The 19,376-nt window shown below is 43.8% G+C and overlaps 1 protein-coding gene across 6 annotated transcripts in view; it reads left to right on the top strand.

The window, feature by feature from the left end:
• The window catches only part of LOC138619421 (threonine--tRNA ligase 1, cytoplasmic-like), a 31,081-nt gene extending 12,227 nt beyond the window's left edge, over positions 1-18,854 (top strand). The window contains exons 1-18 of one of the 6 annotated variants that reach the window (XM_069695876.1): positions 7,503-7,598; positions 8,716-8,891; positions 8,998-9,112; positions 9,733-9,854; positions 10,249-10,357; positions 11,540-11,604; positions 11,762-11,840; positions 12,557-12,703; positions 12,830-12,928; positions 13,940-14,109; positions 14,229-14,391; positions 14,932-15,069; positions 15,771-15,848; positions 17,235-17,335; positions 17,872-17,973; positions 18,082-18,154; positions 18,318-18,432; positions 18,582-18,854. In XM_069695876.1, coding sequence (XP_069551977.1) covers positions 7,515-7,598; positions 8,716-8,891; positions 8,998-9,112; positions 9,733-9,854; positions 10,249-10,357; positions 11,540-11,604; positions 11,762-11,840; positions 12,557-12,703; positions 12,830-12,928; positions 13,940-14,109; positions 14,229-14,391; positions 14,932-15,069; positions 15,771-15,848; positions 17,235-17,335; positions 17,872-17,973; positions 18,082-18,154; positions 18,318-18,432; positions 18,582-18,724 — 2,079 coding nt within the window. In that variant the 5' untranslated portion in view covers positions 7,503-7,514 and the 3' untranslated portion in view covers positions 18,725-18,854. Of the gene's footprint in view, positions 1-425; positions 594-700; positions 4,323-7,502; positions 7,599-8,715; positions 8,892-8,997; positions 9,113-9,732; positions 9,855-10,248; positions 10,358-11,539; positions 11,605-11,761; positions 11,841-12,556; positions 12,704-12,829; positions 12,929-13,939; positions 14,110-14,228; positions 14,392-14,931; positions 15,070-15,770; positions 15,849-17,234; positions 17,336-17,871; positions 17,974-18,081; positions 18,155-18,317; positions 18,433-18,581 lie in introns of those variants that run through there. The other 5 variants (XR_011310811.1, XR_011310812.1, XR_011310814.1 and 2 more) reach the window with 5 other exon arrangements.
• The last annotated feature ends 522 nt before the right edge of the window (positions 18,855-19,376 follow it).

Below are 19,376 nucleotides of genomic sequence, written 5' to 3'. Positions count from 1 at the left end.
AATATGAGCGCACAGTTCAAATCTGCTTTTATATTTGATAAAAAATAAATTCTGCAATAATTCATTTTTATTTTGGACAGATGGTTTGTGCGGTCATAGAAAACGTTTTGGTTTTGAGATTTCCTTTCCTTTTTTTTTTTTTTTTTTTTTAAATATACTACTATGCCGATAGTCTTTGTAATGAAAAAACATGTCACGTGTGGCAGCCATGTTTTCATTTGAATACTTATAATATTTATTATTTGGACAAAAATTCAGTCAGGGTTAATACTTGTTTGTGTGACAAATTCACTCTTATTTTCATAGGATTTGTTGACAATAAAAAAAGGATACTCACTTGCCTTTTTGTTTAAGATTCAAGTCATTTCTGAAATCTCCACTTTGGCTTTGATCTTCATATCTTTCTATCCTTGCCTGCCTCTCAGCAGCTAGTCCATCACCTCGGCCATCTCCTGGGACACCCACCACCCCCTCTGGCCAGTCAGCTGCCTCCAAAGCAGCCCCCCCGAGCCCTGCCCTGGCCAGCATCCTGTCACGTGTTGACATCACACCTGAAGGAATACTCAATGCTCTGTCTAAAACCAACACACCAGGTAAGAAACATGTATCTATTTGCTTTTTGTATTGTAATACAAAAGGACTTAAAAATCTTTAATGTTCTTTCATTTGTCACCTCTTCTTTGTTTCTGTCTCGGTGCAGGTTTGTCCTCTCTCCTCCAAAGTGTGACTAACACCGCTTCTGGTACTCCCACCCGAACCTCCCCAAATTCAGCAACTACTAAAACCCAGGTGACCCCGACCACCCCAAAACCAAAACCTGTCCTGGGGAACAGCCTCAAACGAGACACACCTGGAAGAACCAGAGACTGGGAGAAAGGGAGACAGCTGTCCCCTCCTCCTCCACCCCCTCCTCGTTCCTCTGCTCCTTCTGTCTCTCCCCCCAGCTTAGAATCCAAGATCAACAGCTTCTTGCAGGGTAATCCAGGTTTTAGTCTCGCTCTGGGTGACGTCAGTCCCGATGGGGTGGATGGGACCCCGGTCAGAGACGAGGCAGCTGGCACCCCGACCCAGGATGAGATCATGGACACACCTGGGAGTGTGCCGGATTCTTTAGGCTCATCTGGAGGTCATAACCTCTCACCCACAGCCTACCGCAGTGAACCCTGGGATGCCGTGATCACCCCGTCAGGAAGCAACAGTGATGGAAACTATCTGAGCTCCTCGTCGTCCCGGTACGGAGCTGGGAAAAAGAGCGGCACGAAACTGAAGGATGAAGAGGTGATGAATGTGAGGAAGCGCGTCTCCTCTTCTCCCTGTCATGATATGAAGGGGAAGAAAGATGAACACCACAGCCAGCTAAGGATGATGGGAAACAACAGAGCAATGGGAGAGAGGAGACACTCTGCTAGCTCTCGTAAGGCGAGCACGGGCTCAGATGATGGAGGTCTGTGTGGAAGACGAGAGGAGAAGGGAAAACGGTCTCCAGGTGAAGGGAAGGCGGGCCAGTACCACCGTATTGAGACACTTGTGTCGCCCTGCACTGAAGGGGCACCCATCCAAACTCTCTGCTACTCTAACCGACCGCTCGCTGGAGAACGCATCAAGACGGTAGAGAGCATCCGCGTGATTGGTCGAGGCTCTCGGCGAGGGGAAGGGGCCGGCAGCCGGCCGGGTGGAGCGATGTGGTACGAAGAGGAGGAATACCTGGAAGCTCAGCCTCCCTCACCCCACATCGGCCCCCCTCCTCTTAATATTGGCCCGCGTGGCCCCGAGGAAATGAACCCCTCCATGCCTCTTCCTCCCCCACATCTCCTCCTCCAACATCTTCACCCTCCACCCTCCCTTCCTCACCCACATCCTCCTCCTCAGACCCCGTTCCAAATACCCTACCACACAGAGAACATGCAGACTCCTCCCCCATCGCACCTCCACCAGCATCTTCCTCCTACATCCCCTTTCTTCAGCGGTCCTCCTCCACCAATCCCTCGCCCCCCTCCGCCTCCGCAGCGCCTATCCCCTCCACCTAATCATTCTGCTGTGCCCTCTGCAGTCATGGTGGGTGGAGTATTGGTCCCTGTTGACCGTCCCTTATCTCTTCCTCACCCGATCCGACCTGAGGGTGTAGAGCGAGGCGGAGTGGGGCCCAGAGGAAACAAAGCGGCCCCTCCACCCCTCATGTCATCGTTACTCGGCGAGCCCCCAAAGCTCCCCCGTCCCGGCACAGTCAAAGAGCCTTTTGGCCCCCGCCATGCACCCCCCCTCCACCGCCCAGGAACCCCTGGTGTTCCTCCACCTTTACTGGGCAGAGTGAAGGAGCCTCTAAATCTACCTCTTCATTCCCCTTCTCCCTCTCCCACATCCTCCACAACCTCTCCCTCCACGCCTAACTCCCCTGCAGTTGACACTGCTCCTGGTCGTTCACTCGCTCAGTCCGCTGCCCTTCCTCACCAGAAACCCCCAGCCAGCCCTCCAGCTCAGCCTCGCAACCAAACCTCTAACCCCGTTCCCCTCCTCACCTTGCCCACTCCTCGGCCCCCAATGCTCTCCGTCCCCATCCCACAGAGACCCCTGCTGCGAGGCCGAGCCCCCTCTCACCAGCTTAATCAAGATCTCCCCAAAGGGGGTTTCCGTGGGGGGAAGCGTGCCGGTCCTCCATTCACAGGTGGTCCCTTCCATGCACAGAAGAGGCCTTTCCTACCCCCACGCTACTGAAGTGGTCGTCTGTGACAAGCTGAATGAGAAGTGCAAGCCACACATCTAGCAGTGCTGTGTGTGTTAGCCCTGCTGGTATGAGCCTAGGTATCTTTTCTCTGTTCATTTAGCTTGAATTAAAAATACTTTAGGTTGTGTGTAAATAGCTGGTAACTCTTCATGCTTCAGCTGGGTAGCCAGTCACCTTACACTGTACAGTACAGCTAAGAGGTTATTTGTTACATAGTGCAGAGTGTTGTGTAACAACCTTCAAATCTCTCTTCTTTTTTTTCTTTTTTCCCCCAGGCATCCATACACAGTGTATAGAAGTTTCATTAGGTCTGATGCAAGAGTGATATAACCGTAAGAAGCAAACACAGATAGTTGAGGTCGACTTAAACTATACTGCATTGAGAGTTTTCCTACTTGTGACGAACAGACAGTGGAACAGAAAGGCCTTGGTCTCTTGGGATACTGAGAGGAAACTAATAGCAGCAGTTTGGTATTTTGGTAAATATGCTTGTTACATTTCTTGCTAAGATTTATATAATAAGATTATTACCTCTCATCAGCCCGCTATACAAGAAGCTTGGCATGAAGACTGGAAACGGCAAGAATGCTTTGCTCTTGCCTAAAGGGTTAGAAACTATATGCCTACTGACCACTTACACAATATCTCATTTGTTTCATCCACATAAAAAGAAAACGACTTTAAACTGAGCCAGCATGTGTCGCGGCTGGTTGCAGTGACTTAGAGTTGCCCCTGGTTGCCCGGCAACTTCGGCAACAGAAAGACTCCAGGAAGTCGCTGTTCCTGACCAAAAAAAAAAATGTAGGCAACCTTAGTTACCATGAGACTCTACCAGGCTAGTTGTTTGCCTCCGTTTCCAGTCTTTATTCTCAGCCAAGCTGATGGCTTCATATTCCACAGATAAATACGTCCTCTTAACTCTTGGCAAGAATAACCGCATTTCCCAAATTGTCAAAACTATTCCCCTAAAAAAATTTTTTTTTTAAATGGTTTGATCGAAGTGATGAAAGCAGGTTCCAAAGTAACTCTTCTTCGATGAGTGTATGGGTGTGTGCTGTCCATCCTAAAATGGTAATTCTCATTTTGAAGTGATGAGATTTGTGTAGCAGCTGAAGTTAACACTTGTTCTTATTTCCAGAGGAACTGCTGTAAATACTATTACTCTCCTGCTCAACCTCTTTCACCAATCTGTCCTTCTCACTGTATATTTCTAAGCTTGTAAATATAAAGACTGACTGAGTTGTTACAGCCTTTTCTCTTCAAACTCTTATTTCTGTAAATGAGGACAATGATCGTCACTCACGCAGCTCGTCTTTACTGTGGTTGAGGCCATCGATAAGCTTTAGCCCCGAAGAATTTCACTGTAGTATCTTATCGTACCTTTCTGCCCTCCTTTTGAAAGCACCACACTGAAGAGGATGGTGAAGATAATGTATTTTATTTCAGACATAAATGTCTGCCTGTGCGCGCTTGAAGTTAGACCGAGTCATGAAGATACTCGGTAGTGGATGGCCGACGGGGGGAAGGCATTTCAGTTTGAACCACACTTGCTAGGCTTCAACATGTACTGACTTGAATAAAATCCAGAGTTTCAATTCAACTGGGGGGGGGGGTTATTTTATTTGGTCACTATTTATCTCTTGAATTGCGTTGTTTTTCCTTTATTTTGCGCTGTTCTGTTGTATTTTCTGCCTGTTTTCAAAGAAATTGTCATATTCACACAGCTGTTGCCATTTTCACATTGCATTGACGTCTTTGTGTTTTTTGCGTTGTGTTTTTCAACTAGATAGAATTGGCAATTTTCCATTTGCAGGCACTCGCTGGTGGATGTTGGGGGGGCGAATACTTTTGAGCCGATTAGGATCGTGTTTAAAAAAAAAAAAAAAAAAAAAAAGGTTTATTTAAATACTCCAGTTGGTTTGGCCCCTTTCTCTATATTGTTTCTTTGCTAATTTCATGCTTCCGCCTTCAAGCCCCCTTTGCTTACCTTGCGCTCACATGGCTTTGTCCAGAAAACACCGCTGCACCTCTCAACACTCGGCACAGGCTCAGCACAATGGCAGTAATCCCCCCTCTCCTGCAGGAGTTGTTGCCTCAGTCCTGCCCTCTGTCAGAGAGGTGCGGTCTGAGTGTTGCAGCCAAAGGCCTCTGTGTGTGTGTGTGTGTGTGTGTGTGTGTGTGTGTGTGTGTGTGTGTGTGTGTGTGTGTGTGTGCGTGCGCGCGCGCGCTTACAAGTTGAGTTTGAAATTACAGTTCACCTACATGCTGCCAACTTTCCTGTGTAAAGTTGGTGACTAGATATATTGTAAAAAGTGTAACAACAGAACATATTTTTTTCTCTCCAGTGTTGACGCACCATCAGAGTTCTGACGTTTCACCGAATGTTCTACATGTCTGTTACTTCCCTCTGTAAACTCTGTTAACTCGGTCACAAAGTGGATCAGCTAATATTATATCGGCTTGTTGTGTTCACATTGCTAACTGAGAAAGTTAGATCATTGTCATAGACATCTTTCAACTTATTAATCACATTTTAGTTGTCCTTGTAAATAATACCCTCTTTCTATTCTGTTGACCTCAAGAAAGCATTTGAGCTTGAAAATGCCTGAAGATGTGACAACGCTGATCTAGTGTGTGTATATTTGATAAGTTTAACTGCTATGACTGCTGTTCTCATCAATGATGCTATATCACTGGTCTTTGAGTGTCCAATCTTTTCTGATGTGATGAACATGCACACATTCTGCAGCAGTTATTATTTGAAGAGGAAAATACATTTATATATATTTTACAAATCATAAACAACCATTAGTAAGACTACATTATTAGTGCCTTTATTAAGTGACCTGCTTCAATTTTCCTCATATTTTGCACAGCTGTCATTTTGCCAGTGGTTGCACTAGTCGATGCTCCGTCTTAATTTAACAACAGAGACAATTTTATATTTTGTTTCTTTTTTCTCATTACTTCCTTGAGATTTTTTTTTAAATTTTTTTTTATTTGATTGTTTTCACTTAACATTTACACACTACACAACACACTGTTTTTGTAAAACCACACTTTCGATATGCAATTTAAAACATTGTTGTTAGCTTTACACCACAGTATTGCCCCTGACATGGGTCACATTTAGAGAACTCTCGTTAGACGATGTGATATTTCTTTTGATGACCTAGCTCCAGTGGGCCAGCCAGTAACAAACAGAAAAACACAGTTTTCAGTAAATACATGCTTTTACATTCTTTTATTAATCAGTTAAAATGACAAAAAAATAATTTAACTATATGCATTCATGTTGAGGGTCATGTCATCAACACATTATGGCCTCTATGCCATTATTCTTCGGTTAGCAGTGAAAATTTAAATGTTAATTGTACAGCTAAACTTTTGGATCTTGAATACTGCACCATTAACCAAAAACACCTGATGCCATATTTAGTCAGGTATTTGACAAAAGGCCAACAATGTTTGCTAGTCAATAAGTTGCTTATATATATATATCTATATAGCTATGTATATCTGTGTGTGTGTACAAATACATACATATACACAAGGCTTAGTTTTGTTTAGCTTTGTTGAATACATTTCAACAAAGGCTTAGTGAAGAGACCAAACGCTGAAAGCGATCCCATATATTAAACCATATATTAAATGTAGGATTCAGCCAAAGCAAAATTGTTTAGGTTTTGCCCATTAGTGATGTCACTAATTGATCAGTGTGACAAAAACTTGTTTACAGTGGTCTGATTGTACAGGATTGTACTCTAGTATTGATACGAGTTTTATCTCGCGATTAGGCAGACTTCTCAAAGAGCTGTAGCTCCCCCAGGTGGCAGATCAGTGGTACTTCAGTCCAGTTTGTTTACAGAGTAACCTCTGTTGGCTAATTTGTTGAAATCAAAACATAATCACGTCCCTTTTTCGGAATTAACTGAGCTATTCGTGTAGGACAGCAGGTTAAGTCCATTTGTTAAAATGTAATCCAGTTATCACTGCATTGACATGTTGACGTTAAGATTTTAAGAACTCTTTACATATTTAATGTGATAGTTTACACAGGGAAGGCTTTAAATGTGTCAATGATCTGAATAGTAGAAACAGTGAAGATGTTTTTTTGTTACGAGTAAAATATTCGTTATATTCCGTTTTATTTTTGTCACGTTTACTTCGTGGTTTAAAATAGTATTTCTGGCACTAAACCGATAGATTAAACGCATTTAAAACTACAGCAGGCTCTTAAAGTGTTCAGCTCCATTTTGGAGCACACCGGCTCTGCTGCTTAGCCATGTTGCGGTCGTGATGCGTCAGGTCGGTTCCTCTCTGTGTAAAATGACTTCAAGAGTTTCACACCAGAGTGTCACACCACACGAGCTTGTGTTTTGCATCGCTTGTCGCCAACTCCAAACGCATGCGCTGTTTGGTTCAGATTTCATTATATTTGAATCCAGTCTAAAAAAAAAATGACTGATTTTGACTGTGCATGGTTTCTTCTGGACATTTTTTTTATTTTTATTTTTTTTATTTCACTTTGCAATAACTGGCAATGCCTCGATTAGTATTCATATGTTCAGCTCCTGTGTGGAAGCGCGCGCTCTTGGTCGTAAACGCCCGGAGCGCGCACGGTGCTCCGGAGCTGCGTCACAAAGTGTTAAATCCACGACGTCACCGCTGCCGTCTTATAGTCCGTGCTTCCGGTGATATGGCGGCTCGCAGGGCACGGGGGTGGGGGACAGTAATGTAGGATATTTGGAAATGACCGCTTGTGTGTAGGAAGGTGTGTTTTTTGGGGGGGATGGCGGTGACGCAGCTGTTTCGGCTGGTTGTCCGTCGGTCGGCAGCTCGTGCGACACTCCGCGCGCACAGGAGGTACAGCAAGGTGCGCTGGCTTTGTTATTACAGGAGTACAGCAGCTGAAGCTAACGTTAGCCGCCAGTGGAGTGTGGTCAGTCAGTGTTGTGGAGCTGCAGCTGATCTCCTTCTGGCCTTTCTGATGTGGGGTTGGAAATACAGCTGTTTTGTGCCGTGACGACCAACGTAGCCGTCGAGTTAAACTTTACTCCACAGCGTTTTTGGTGAAGTTGGTCTTAGTTTTGTCACTTCATTTTTGGGTAGACAACAGTACACCTGGGATCAAATGTAAAGTGTATGGAAAGTACAATGTTTACAGTAGTACTTTGTATGAATTACATGAAGCCAGCCGTGCCATCCTTTTCCTCTCACTGCTCTGTCTCTATTTCGTTTGGTTTTGTGGTCACCTTAAAACTAAAAGTAATCAAAATATTGTATACTGAATACTTTAATGTCAATACTCTGATAATAGTATGGGTGTGGCTGTTATGCTGTACCTGAAATGTTATCATTTCTGTGAGTTCATGTTTTATTTAACTATGAGTGGATGGAAAAGATTTAGGCTGATTCATTCATTCATTTAAAACCAGTAAAATAGGCTCCAGTTTATTAGGTACACCCAGGTAAAACCAACACGGTCTATTACAATAGCTCTGCCTTTATAAAGGTTATGATCCTCAGTTCTTCTTGTCTTAAATATGCAAATTCCACTTTGAGGGCATTTTAGTGGTTTTACTTTGTGGAACTGTTGAATGACGTTGCATTAAACTGACATGTGTTTCTCAAATTTAGTGAACCGCACATGTATCGTTGAGGATATTATGTAGTCTAAATTAATACAAAGTAAACTAGATGCAGATATTCAAGAAAAACACATTTTATGTCCATATTGTTATTCAATGCTGAAAAAGTAAATAAGTTCAGAATATGACATTATTGGCTTTTAAATTGAGGGTAAGGCATTCATGCTATTTCAGCATTGTTATTATCAAATTCCCTATTAAAAGTATTTTTATGTCTCTTAGCTGTACTGTACATACACTCCTTCCTCCTGGCTACTGCCTTTCACTTCATATTTCTCTTTTGTCATCCTCTGCAGCTTTTCACCCCTTTTTGACTCTTAATCTTTTTTTGCCGTGCTACAGGTGTCCCCAGCTTTATCTGAGCAACTGCGAGTCTTCGAGTCTCTCAGGGAAAAACAAGGCAGTAAGAAGAGAACTGAAGCTGCGGAGAAACCCCTCAGTATCCGACTGGCTGACGGCCGGACGGTAAAAGGAAGAGCTGGTGTCACCACACCTTCCTTTGTTGCTCAGAGTGTGCGGTGAGTGCACAATACATACACGGCTGTTTTTGTTAGTTTTAACTGCAGTGATGTAGCAGTGTAATTGTGTGTGTGTGTGTGTGTGTGTGTGTGTGTGTTACTGCAGAGTGAGAGGAGCGCTGGTGGGTAAGGTGAACGGGGAGCTGTGGGAGCTCGGACGACCTCTTGAGGCAGACTGCGAACTGCAACTTCTGGGATTTGACACAGTCGAGGGAAAACAGGTAGTTATTCCTTTCACTGGAAACTACATGAGGCTCCTTGAGGTTTTCTGAAATGTGCCACAGCTGCATGGAATGACTTCTAACATGGATCTTGATAATCAAACGGACGACATCCTCTTATCTTAACCACTTTTATTTATTTATTTATTTTTTTAACTGATTTAACCCTCCGAACCCCACGACCAGCCTGTGGGTTTGTCAGGCATGTGTTCTTATTTAAAAATGTACAAAATTACACCATTTATTATAGCCAGAAACTGTTTAAAAAAAAAAAAAAATTGAAATTACTGTCAGATTTTAAATGTAACCAAATGTTCGGTGTGCACGCTGGAGCGCCGAGGAGAGGATGGAGAGAACAGAGAGCGTTGTAGAGTTTGTAAAAAAATTAACATTTGGGCACATTATTTTTTTCTATTTTTGTGAAATAAGTTATCAAAAAATTGTAACAACATTTTCTCCTTCTTTTATTATTTACGACATAATAACCGTGTCATACTGCACAAAAGACATTTCTGAGTTCTCCCTAATTCTAGCCGCAGTGAGAACAAAATATATCTAACGTTCCCCCCCCCCCGTAGTTCTCCACACCTCACCATCTCTGTACCATTCTTGATTTGTAGGCAGCATGGAGGACAGGAGCGTGTGTCCTGGGTGGTGTGTTGGAGGGGTTGTTTGGTGCCGAGGTGTGCAGAGAAGGAGCGTCGGAGCTCGGGCTCTTCTGTGACCATCTCTTGGATAGCGGGTAAATATTTATGTGACTACGTCTGCCAGGTTCTTTCATCAGTTATGAAATCTGTCTAAAATATTTTGTTTGCGTGAACAGCTCGAGTTCATCAGCAATTTAATCTATACAAAGGAATTCGTAGTTCTTATCATATTTGTGTTTTTAAGCTTCTTTTGTTACAGATTTGTCCTGACCTTTTTAGGACTTTTACTCATTTATTTTCTCTTTATGTGTTTGATCAGATCATTGTCATTCTCTGCTGCTTTAATGTCATAATATTCCGGCTCCCTGACCTCTTTGTTCCCTCATTATCACCTCGGTTTACATTTCTTTCCTGCGCTCTGTTCTGTGTAAGTGCTGCTGGTTTTCTTGTTTTTTTTAATGTCTTACCTGAATGTGACTTGGCCCACAGTTCCTTGTCTCTGAGTGATGTGGAGGCGAGGTGTAAGAAGTCGGCAGCCCTCAAACTGCCTTTGTCCAGACTGGAGCTGAGTACAGACGAGGCCCAAGAGCTCTTCCAGGTCAGCAGCTCTTATTCCTTTTAACATCCCAAAATGATAATAGACTTCTTTTTTTTTTCCTTTTTTTTTAACCAAAGACATTTTAGTTGTCATTGCAGGAAAAGCGCAGGCGCAAACCTATAACATTTAATGAGGGCTCAGGTTGTTCCTGTAAGCTGCTTCAGGGAGCCGACATGCACAGGAGCAGGGCTCTGAAAATGGCACCGCTAACAGACCCGTCTCACAGCGGACGGCTTCACTTGTTTTAACCAGTGAAAGCACAAGTGATTCTAATGAGATTAACGATGGCTCGGTTCCGTTTAACGCACCACACCAGAAGCCCAAATTTGCGTAGCAAAATCTAATTGAATTGTTGCTGAAGACACAAACACCTGTGTTCGCCGTCCTGGATTGCTCGGATACTCGTTCAGTTGGTAATCGAAGCTGTTGGAAATGAAGCGAGTTTCCACCCGTCTTCGTCCTGCAATGAGTCAAAACGTCTGCAATGAAAAGGGTCTATCAACCTGCAGTCGTTACTATTTTATTAATTGCACCTGTGTCTTTCCTGCATTTATATGTGCAGTATGTGCATGATGTCTGCTCCGAGGTCATAGTCAAGCCAAGTCGAATTTACTCATAAAAACTAAAAGGGTTGACTGAAGTGGTGTGCAGAGAACTTCCTGAAACGGTTAAATAATTAAAACACAGACACATTATACGTTTTGTCATTATATTGAAGGTGTTTCAAAGGCACTCTTCTAAAGGTTTATCTTAAACTGGAATGTCTGAACCTCTGCTTTTGATCATGTTGTTTTGCAGACTGCCCATAATTGAGCAGTCAAGTGAATAATGAAAATCGCTGCCACTATAGCAGCTTGGCAAGTTAACAATGGTGGGTTTGTGCAGGACGTCCCGTGTCGCACACACAATGACACAGTAATTGTGATTTTATTGTCTCTGACCAGTCAGAGGTCTGCAGTGTTTTCACATCACCTTTTAGTATTGGCTCAGCTCAGAGCCCCGAAAGCGGTGATATTTAAAAAACAGTAGAAGCTTCTATCCACAACCGTTTCCCAGTAGAAAACCGTAAAAAAGACGAGCAGCGGAAAAGCAACTTTACTGAAGTCAGACGCCTTCCTATTGTCCTGCTGTGTGTATTGATTAATTCATTTTCTGTTTGTTCTGTGGATGTTTTTGTTCTAGAACAGCAAGCTGAGGTTGCAGCTTGTTGAAGAGCAGATGAATGACTCCACTCTCACAGTATACAGGCATGTATCAGTGTATACACACACACACACACACACACACACACACACACACACACACACACACACACACACACACACACACACACACACCTCATGTGGACTTAACTAGCATGGTCACCAAAAACTGAACATGTTTCATCCTTTCTGTGTAACTCAGGTGTGGGGACAGAGTCGGGGTCTGCAGCGGCCCCCTCCTCCCACACACAGGCCTCCTCAAGGTCTTCAAGATGCTCCAGGTGTGTGTGTGTGTGTGTGTCTGTGTGTGTGTGTGTGTACCTGTTCTCCGTTGTGGTTTTGTGTACTCTTTCTGTTCTCTCTTTTTTTTTTCATTGGCTTTGTTTTGCACAGCTGCTCCAAAAATTGGCCTCGTGCATTAGTCGTGCATTAGTCGAGCATTGAGCTTCCAGATTGATGACTAGTCCCTTGAAAGACAAACACATTTCATCTATGGTAGCTCTGTCATTTTCTTTTTTTTTTGTTGTTTGAGCTTCAAACAATGGGTTCAAGAATTTACGACACGCACCATAATGAAAGCGGCTGTGTTAACGTCGTCTCATCAGTAAAAATCTGTTTTATTTGGACCCATCTGGGACACATGCTGCGTGAATGGAATTTCCCTCCTCGTCTTTATTGATCCGGAGAGAGGGAGGTGTTCCCGTACTGGGCTGTCACTGGGCAGACTGGGATTGCACAACAGCCTACGGCTGGAAATATCAGCAGCAGGATGTTGTGTTTGTCAGAGGCCAGATTCCTGTTCTGGGCTCTTACAAACACACTGCCATCCGTCAGACGGTGCTGTCACTCTCATCTGTTCACCCTTCCTCTTCTGGCTCGCCCTCACTTTCCCGTTTTATTCTTTTACCGCCTCTTTGTTCGTTCGTTACGTTCTCTCTCTCTCTCTCTCTCTCTCTCCTCACCATCCTCTCCGTGATACATCTCTGCACCGTCTCAGCTGTCCTCCGTGACCCTGGCCAACGAGGCGGAGTCCTCCGGCTTGACTCGGCTGTTAGGTGTGGCCTTTCCAGGAGAGAGGGAGAAGGAGGAGTGGGAGAGAGAGCAGGAGGAGGCGAGGAGGAGGGACCACAGACGCATCGGGACGGTGAGAGGATAACTTCGTTAGGAGAGGTCTTCCACCTCTGAAGGAGACCCGCTGAAAAGCAAAAGCAAATAAATGGTGACGTCCGGTGTTCCCTGACAATAATCACATTTCCATATTTTCGCACAGGACCAGGAGCTGTTCTTCTTCAATGAAGTCAGTCCAGGCAGCTGCTTCTTCCTGCCTAAAGGAGCCCACATCTACAGCACTCTCACGGACTACATAAAGGTGCACCTGACTTTATATTATTATGAATGATTATGAATCGGATGTTGCTTGTAGAACTATTAAGAGTAGAGATGTTTGCATCCACGACCAAGCAGCGGTGTCAGGAAACAGATCGCTCACTCGCAAAAGCATGACACTTAAAATATGCCTCTTTTTTTTTTTTTCTCTACAATTATATTCTGGACGTTAAAAAGAAATTACAACCCACACAGAGACGGTTTATTTGTACTTACATTGGCTCACAAATGATTCAATTGTATAAATATACCATAAGAAAGCCTAAACCAAGGATCCTGAATAAAGCTGCAGATACTGTGTCGGTGTGAGCAGGTGTCATTAAACATGCCCGCTTAACTTTGGTGTAAAAGAGTGAACACAGACTTCAGTAATACAAAGACACTTTGGAATCACTATAATATTATATATAATCCATTTGTCTGTATTTTGATTGGCCATCTCGGACATAAATACCACTTTTTGTGATAGATTGTGAGATGTTGCCTTGATTAAAAAAAAATAAAACAGAAACACTACACAGTGACAGCCTGTACTCTCTGTCTGCAGCAACCAATTTAAATTAAATGAAATTCAATAACTCCTTTCAGCACTGTTCGTGCAACTAAAACCAAAAACCTCATGTGCATGAATTTGATCCCGCAAACTCCAACTCTGACCTTTCAGTTGTGTTTATTTAATCATAAAATTATGCTCACAGTGCAGCTTCTTCCTTCAGACTGTTTCCTCCATTGGGATTATAATGAATATTGTCCATGTAAACATAATTCACGCACACACACACACACACACACACACACACACACACACACACACACACACACACACACACATGCTTAACATGTGCTGTGTTGATTGTAATCCTCAGGGTATATGTGTTCATGTTAGTCGTCAGGATATTACTCTCGTTAGCCTTCAATTATGACACTGTTGTGACAGTCTGACCCTGTCCTGCACTCGCTGTCACACACATCCTTCCTTCCCGACCTCTCGCAGAGCGAGTACCGAAGGCGAGGCTTCAATGAGGTCGTGACCCCGACTCTGTACAGCACTGCATTATGGGAGCGCTCGGGCCACTGGGAGCACTACAGCGAGAACATGTTCACTGTGACGTCGGAGGGCTCTCAGACCTACGCTCTCAAACCCATGAACTGCCCTGCACACTGGTGAACACTCATACACACACACACACACACACACACACACACACACACACACACACACACACACACACACGACACTCCTGTCATCTTTACAGCGACGGACTCTCCTTTCTCATGTTCAGCCTCATGTTCGAGCAGCGCGTTCGCTCGTGGCGGGAGCTTCCCTTGCGCTGGGCCGACTTCGGGGCGCTGCATCGTAACGAGCTGTCTGGAGCTCTGGGAGGTTTAACTCGGGTTCGCAGGTTCTGCCAGGACGACGCTCACATCTTCTGCACACCTGAGCAGGTACACATTAACGTACAGACATTCGTTTCGTTCTTTTCTCTAAAACACTGTGTGTTGAGGTGCTGCGACTGGGATAGAAACTAAAGGGGACGCATGTGGACGCATATTACAGTGATTAGATGGACCGCACGTATAACTCCTGAGACATTCCAGGAGGCCTCCGCCTGAATGAATGAACGTCTTTGTCCTGTTCAAACATTACACCTCCGTATGTGCGTCTTTACAGTAATCCTGATCCCCCCCCCTTAGAGTCCTGCAATGTACCATGTTACTGCTCCTCCAGCCCTGTTTGCAATCCTGTTAATGCACAGAGATCGTAGTCACATGATAATCATCACTATGTCTGAAATTCGAATTAAATCCCGGGAGCACTCGGGAGAACGCACGTGCTGTTTTCTTTTTTCCTTTTTCTTTTTCTCACCTCGGTTGGGATGAGCCACTTTTAATTTCCTCCGTCTTAACTCTCATCTGTATTTGTTTGATATTATCGTGTCCTCTCGTTGCTCTCGTCTTGACCTTTTTTCATTCTTTCACTCCCAGCTGGAAGAAGAGATTGTGGGTTGTTTGGACTTCGTGAGGAGTGTCTATCAAGTGTTTGGGTTTTCCTTTCACTGCCTGCTGTCCACACGTCCTACGCCGTGCCTCGGGGAGCCTGAACAGTGGGACAGTGCTGAGCAGGTAAACGCACACATTCTTTTTTACAGCGGTTCTTTCATGAAAAGTTTTAGACCGTCAGCAATAGGTTGGAGGAGGCCGTAGGGCCCAACAACGTTAGGTCCTTTTCGGAGTTGTATATATCCTAGAACTTTTCGTTCAACTAGTGTGAGGAGTGCTACAGCTAGAAGGATAAAAACAATAAGGATGAGGGGGTTAAAAATGAAGGAAACGAGTGTGGAGAGCATAGTTGAGGAGAGGATTTGAACCTCTATAGAAAGAGCTTAGGTCTTTTGCAATAGCCGTGCACACTGTAAGAGGCGGGCAGTTTAATCACAGCTATGGGAAACAAATCTCTAAAATTAAATGACGGGGTGTAATGATATCCACTTAAACAATCAGTTATACGAGTGGTACTTTCCAGTAGAGAGCTACTGAGTAGATGTATATCTCCAAATCCCCCGTGGACGCCTTTTTAAATAGGCACAGCAGCAATTTAAGCTGATTCAATTGCATGTAATTGAACATTATGATGGTTCCCAGCTCCTACACACACACACACACACACACACACACACACACACACACACACACACACACACACACACACACACACACACACACACACACAGTAAGTAAGTAGGCATGGAAGAGATTGTAAGTACATTAGTGCACATTATGATCGCCATGTTGGTCCTTGTGTGTGTGTGTGTGTGTGTGTGCAGCAGTTGGAGAGGGGTCTGCAGCAGTTTGGTGAACATTGGGAGTTGAACCCAGGAGACGGAGCCTTCTACGGACCGAAGGTCAGTGTGAAGAGCAGCATGAAATTAAGAAAAGGGATTTCCACACTCGTGTAAATGTTGTTAATCACAGTCTTTGCTAACAGCTGCCAAAACATCTGAGCTGCTTCATTCAGTGCATTCACTTTTTCGTTTTGTTCTTTACTCCTCTAAAGTACTTTATTTTAAATCCTGAAAGAGCTTTTGATGAAAGCTTTGATACCCCCCTCTCACATTTCTTGGTAAATATTAAGTTGCAGCCAAGTATTGGTTAGCTTAGCTTGGCAAAAACACGAGGAAACAGGTGGAAACAGCCAGTTCAGATTCATCCAAAGATCACAAAATCCACCTACCAGCACCGCTATATTAATAAGTGACACATTACATTTGATTTGTTTAATCCAAAGAAAACAAAGACAAGCAGTGTTTTTATAGGCGGTTTTATGTGGGACTATTTCTTTGCTGAGTGCAGCAACTTTAAGGTGATGAAAAAAAAAGTGTTTTCCTTTGCTGTGGATTAAACAAACAAGATATAAAAATGTGTTGCTTCTGAGGTGCTGTTAGGTGGATTTTTTTTTTTAAACTTCTGGTTAGATCCACGTTAACTTTTTCTTTTCTCTTTTTCTCCTGCTGCCACTTGTTATGCTTTTCTTTAATCTAATTAGCTGCTGGCTGGAGCTTCATTTTTAATATACAGTCATGAGGGTGGTTTCAGTCTCCTCATCCAAATCTCAGAAAGAAAACAAATACAGTGTGTGTGTGTATGTGTGTTTTGCCAGGTTGTCAAAAATATTAAATCAATTAAGAGTGTAGATTTAATGATTCACAGTCCGATTCTTCCATCGTCAGATTAAACGGCGACAGACATCTTTTGTTTCCTTCTGGCTTTGCAGAGAGAATCTTTGAGCACAAATGATGCCGTTCACGCGAATAAAAAGCAAAATGTGATCGTTTTTCATGGGTTATAACAAAAGCTCCCTGCGGTGGTGTGTAAAACTGGAAATGGCGTAACCTGGCAAGCAAACCTTGGTTTTTCTTGGCGCGGTTTCATTTTCACTTTTCGTGCAAGATGTCGGCGAGCACCAGGAGGAAGTCGGTCTCGGGGAGACACGATTGCGCTCCTATGGAGGCACAGAGGGAGAGCAGGAGGGAGGTCAAGTCAGGGCTGGAGTCGGACACGCGCCGCCGCGCTCCATGAAACAAACAAACATTCCTCGCAGCCGTCCGGCTGCGGTGCGTTGGCTACAATTTGACAGATCAGCTTCTCTTGGAAAACCATTTGTAACCATCTCTTTTCACAAAGACGCTCTTTGTCTCCAGCAGCGTCTCAGAGCTCAAGATTTGTAGGAATTTGTCTGGAAAGGAGAAGCAAATCCAGATACTAACACACTCGGTCATGCTTCGTCACAGATTGACATCCAAATCAAAGATGCGATCGGCAGACAACACCAGTGCGCCACGATCCAGTTGGACTTCCAGCTGCCCCTCAGATTTGACCTGCAGTATGTCGGGTGGGTCGGTTTTACATTTCTGTACTTGGCAATCAGTCTCTTCAGCATTCCTACATCCGTACTGATTTAAACCTGCGCTCTTGTGGCACATGCTTCTTATCTTTTTTGGAAAACTCACATGTTTGTACATAACATCTTATAATTCCTCAGGTTAAAATGGCTCAAGTCTAACTTCACAGGGACCTAATTTGATCCTGAATGTTTAGTCTTTATTGAATTTATCGGCCACAATGAGCACACTCACTGTTTTTGCCTCTTATTAGCCCCCCCCCCCCTGCTTTCCTCTGAGAGGACTTGATCACTCAGTTCAGGAGAGACCAGCATGGATAAAAGCCTCTATTATCTATATCTGTGATTTTTATATTGCAACATGAATATATGTAACGATATAGTACAATTTCTGGACAAAAAAAAAAAATAATTTAAAAAGAGAGACAGATGTTTTTGTTAATTTAACAGATTAGACACTTTACAGATGAAGATACGTCATCACATTGATGTAAAAATCCAATTTTTTTTTTTTAAACTCGTCTCAGACGAGACGGACAGTTGCGCAGGCCGGTGATGATCCACAGAGCAGTGCTGGGATCACTGGAGAGAATGATCGCCATACTGGCTGAAAACTTTGGAGGGAAATGGTGAGCTAATGATAAGAGTCACATTGAATCAGACGTGTTCTATTGAGGGATTCTGATACTGTTGCTCCACCTTGACCCATCTCCTCCTCTTTGTTTTCCTTCCCTCAGGCCGCTGTGGTTGTCTCCAGCGCAGGTCATGGTGATTCCTGTAGGGGGCAACAGTGAGTCATACGGCAGACAGGTTAGTCTCTGATGGAAATTAGCTTCTAGTATATCAGAAGTGTACTTTTCTGACTTTTTTTTTTCTCTCTTTCTGTCATGACTAATTTGCCCACTAATGTGAGAATCACATTGCAGATACAATCTTAAAATAAGCCCCCTCTCTCTCTCTCTCTCCTGTTAAGGTGGTCCGGCGGTTCCGTGAAGCTGGCTTCATGGTTGATTTGAATAATGATCAGGGAGCGACCTTTAATAAGAAGATTCGCTCTGCTCAGCTGGCTCAGTACAACTACATATTTGGTAACGATGAATAACTAAGGAAGAAAGCGGAGGCTACTTGTAGGCTTGACTGCCTGTCACCGCTGATTGGTTTCATTTAGTGAACAATCTCCAATTTTTCATTGACATGCAAACATGTCTGAGCATCTTTTCCATGTGTTTCTGTGCAGTGGTGGGGGATGAGGAGCGCGAGAGTGGAACAGTGAATGTGAGGAGCAGAGGGGGTAAACAGATGGGGAGGAGGCCAACTGAGGAGGTGCTGACGTCCCTCACGCAGCTACGAGATACCAAGAGCAACCAAGATGAGTTTTGATGAGGTAGTCCTGGAAATCTTGAGTCACTGAAGTAATAAATGTTCTTTTTAAATGTCCCAGCTGTTATAATTTGGCTTTGTCTGAAGAAATGGCTGGGGAAAACTGTAATAAAGGTATATAAATCACTAATGTTTACAGTCTTCACTCATTGCTGATTTGCCCTTTAATGGACTCTGCCTGTATATCCTAAAAAGCACAAGAAGAAATTGAAGGCTATTTAAAGATCGCTATCTGTCTAAAGTCAGCATTACTCAGCTACAGATGCAATTTGTTTGCTGAAAGCATTAAATATGCAAACCTCCCGCTTACATAAGTCTTGTCAGGATACCAGAGTAGAAAACCAGGCATACCTTTAAAAGACTGGAAGAAAGGGAGCGTACGGAGGAGGATTTGACTAAAATAGGAGAGAGAGCAGCCGAGTCAGGGCTGTGTGTTTTCATGTGTGTTTAGTGGAAACAGCCAAGTCAAGGTAAAGGTCAAGAGGATTGGAAGTTTTTCCTTTTTAATTGAGAGAGGGCAGCAGGATGGAAAAGACATCAGTCACAACAGTGACACAGACAGACAGAGGGAGGTGTCGGCTCCGACATAATAAACGGAATCGACTGGACAAAAGCGGCCAAGGTGGTTGAGAAACAGGTAGAGAGGGTTGAG

This window comes from Brachyistius frenatus, unplaced genomic scaffold (genome assembly GCF_029030835.1).
Source record: "Brachyistius frenatus isolate BFR_SWC_R1_liver_20210118 unplaced genomic scaffold, ASM2903083v1 Contig_20, whole genome shotgun sequence".
NCBI lineage: Eukaryota > Metazoa > Chordata > Actinopteri > Embiotocidae > Brachyistius > Brachyistius frenatus.
The sequence above is the reverse complement of the archived record's forward strand: the minus strand, read 5'-3'. Positions and strand labels throughout refer to the sequence as shown.